General features: G+C 40.7%; 1 protein-coding gene across 1 annotated transcript in view; it reads left to right on the top strand.

Annotated features, from left to right (window-relative positions):
• Nucleotides 1-412: 412 nt before the first annotated feature.
• The window catches only part of LOC104623492 (tyrosine-protein kinase Blk-like), a gene marked incomplete at its 3' end in the record, with an annotated part of 4,354 nt that continues 3,298 nt past the window's right edge, over nt 413-1,468 (top strand). Inside the window, exon 1 of the mRNA XM_010290594.1 lies at nt 413-451. Coding sequence (XP_010288896.1) covers nt 413-451 — 39 coding nt within the window. The remainder of the gene's footprint in view (nt 452-1,468) is intronic.

Raw genomic sequence — 1,468 nt, forward strand, 5'->3', positions numbered from 1 at the left:
CAGGCACATGCACAGAAACCTCTCATGCCAGTGAAGCTGCGTGATAACACCTTTCTCAAGGAGGCAACAAGAATTTGGGTGCATTGCTAATGCCAAAAGCTTTCAGATCCCTCACGGGGAAGCCTCCAACCATGCAAGCTATTTCAAGACTTCAAAGCCTTCTCCCCTGCGACCGATCATCCTTTTCCCCATACGTAGGAGAGAGCGAGGCTCTGCTGAAACTTCTCATGGATCTCCAAGTTCCTCCTCACAAACCTGAAGGGAACAGCTCAGGGCTTGGGTTTCCAAAGCTGCATTTTCTCCCTCGCTGACCCTTTCTCCTCCCTCCTCTCCAATAAATGGCCAGCAGAGCAGCAGCCCAGCCTTGCATGGACGCAAAACCCAAGTTGCCCCAGAGACACGTTATCTTGCGATGACAAAGGGCCAGTCTGGCTCTCTTGCTGGGGGCATTATTTGGAAAGGTCACACAGACACTGTGGCTTGACAGTTTGTTTTGAAAAATGCTATTTATAGACTCTCCATCACTCTCAGTGCATTAATTAGGCTGTGTACAAGCTAAAACCTTTCTGCAGCAAATGGTCTCCTTTTCCTTTTTCCTTTTTCCTTTTTCCTTTTTCCTTTTTCCTTTTTCCTTTTTCCTTTTTCCTTTTTCCTTTTTCCTTTTTCCTTTTTCCTTTTTCCTTTTTCCTTTTTCCTTTTTCCTTTTTCCTTTTTCCTTTTTCCTTTTTCCTTTTTCCTTTTTCCTTTTTCCTTTTTCCTTTTTCCTTTTTCCTTTTTCCTTTTTCCTCCTTTTCCTTTTTCTTTTCCTTTTTTCTTCTTATTCTTATTCTTATTCTTATTATTCTTTTTTTCTTTTCCTTTTCCTTTCCTTTTCCCTTTTCTTTTCCCTTTTCTTTTTCCTTTTTTCCTTCTCCTTCTCCTTCCCCTTCCCCTTTCTCTCCTTTTCCTTTTCCTTTTCCTTTTCCTTTTCCTTTTCCTTTTCCTTTTCCTTTTCCTTTTCCTTTTCCTTTTCCTTTTCCTTTTCCTTTTCCTTTTCCTTTTCCTTTTCCTTTTCCTTTTCCTTTTCCTTTTCCTTTTCCTTTCCCTTTCCCTTTCCCTTTCCCTTTCCCTTTCCCTTTTTTCTTTTTTCTTTTTTCTTTTTTCTTTTTTCTTTTTTCTTTTTTCTTTTTTCTTTTTTCTTTTTTCCTTTTCTCAATTTCTTTTTCTTTTTTATTTTTTTCCCTATTGTTTAAATTGTTTGATTATTTATTTTCTTTTTCCTTTTCACCATTGTGTTTTGGTTTGATTTTTGTGTTTGTGTGCATGCACTGAGCCTCTTCATGAAGTTTGATCTGCCCCAAAATAGCTGCTTATTTCTGCTTCAGCGGCTGCGGGCCCGCAGAGCACATGTGAACGGTTGTGCAAGCCTCTCCGAGTGCAGCACCGGCACAACCCGGGCGTGCAAACGTCACGGTTCGGCCCCCCACCC

This window comes from Phaethon lepturus, unplaced genomic scaffold (assembly GCF_000687285.1).
Source record: "Phaethon lepturus isolate BGI_N335 unplaced genomic scaffold, ASM68728v1 scaffold34357, whole genome shotgun sequence".
Classification (NCBI taxonomy): domain Eukaryota; kingdom Metazoa; phylum Chordata; class Aves; order Phaethontiformes; family Phaethontidae; genus Phaethon; species Phaethon lepturus.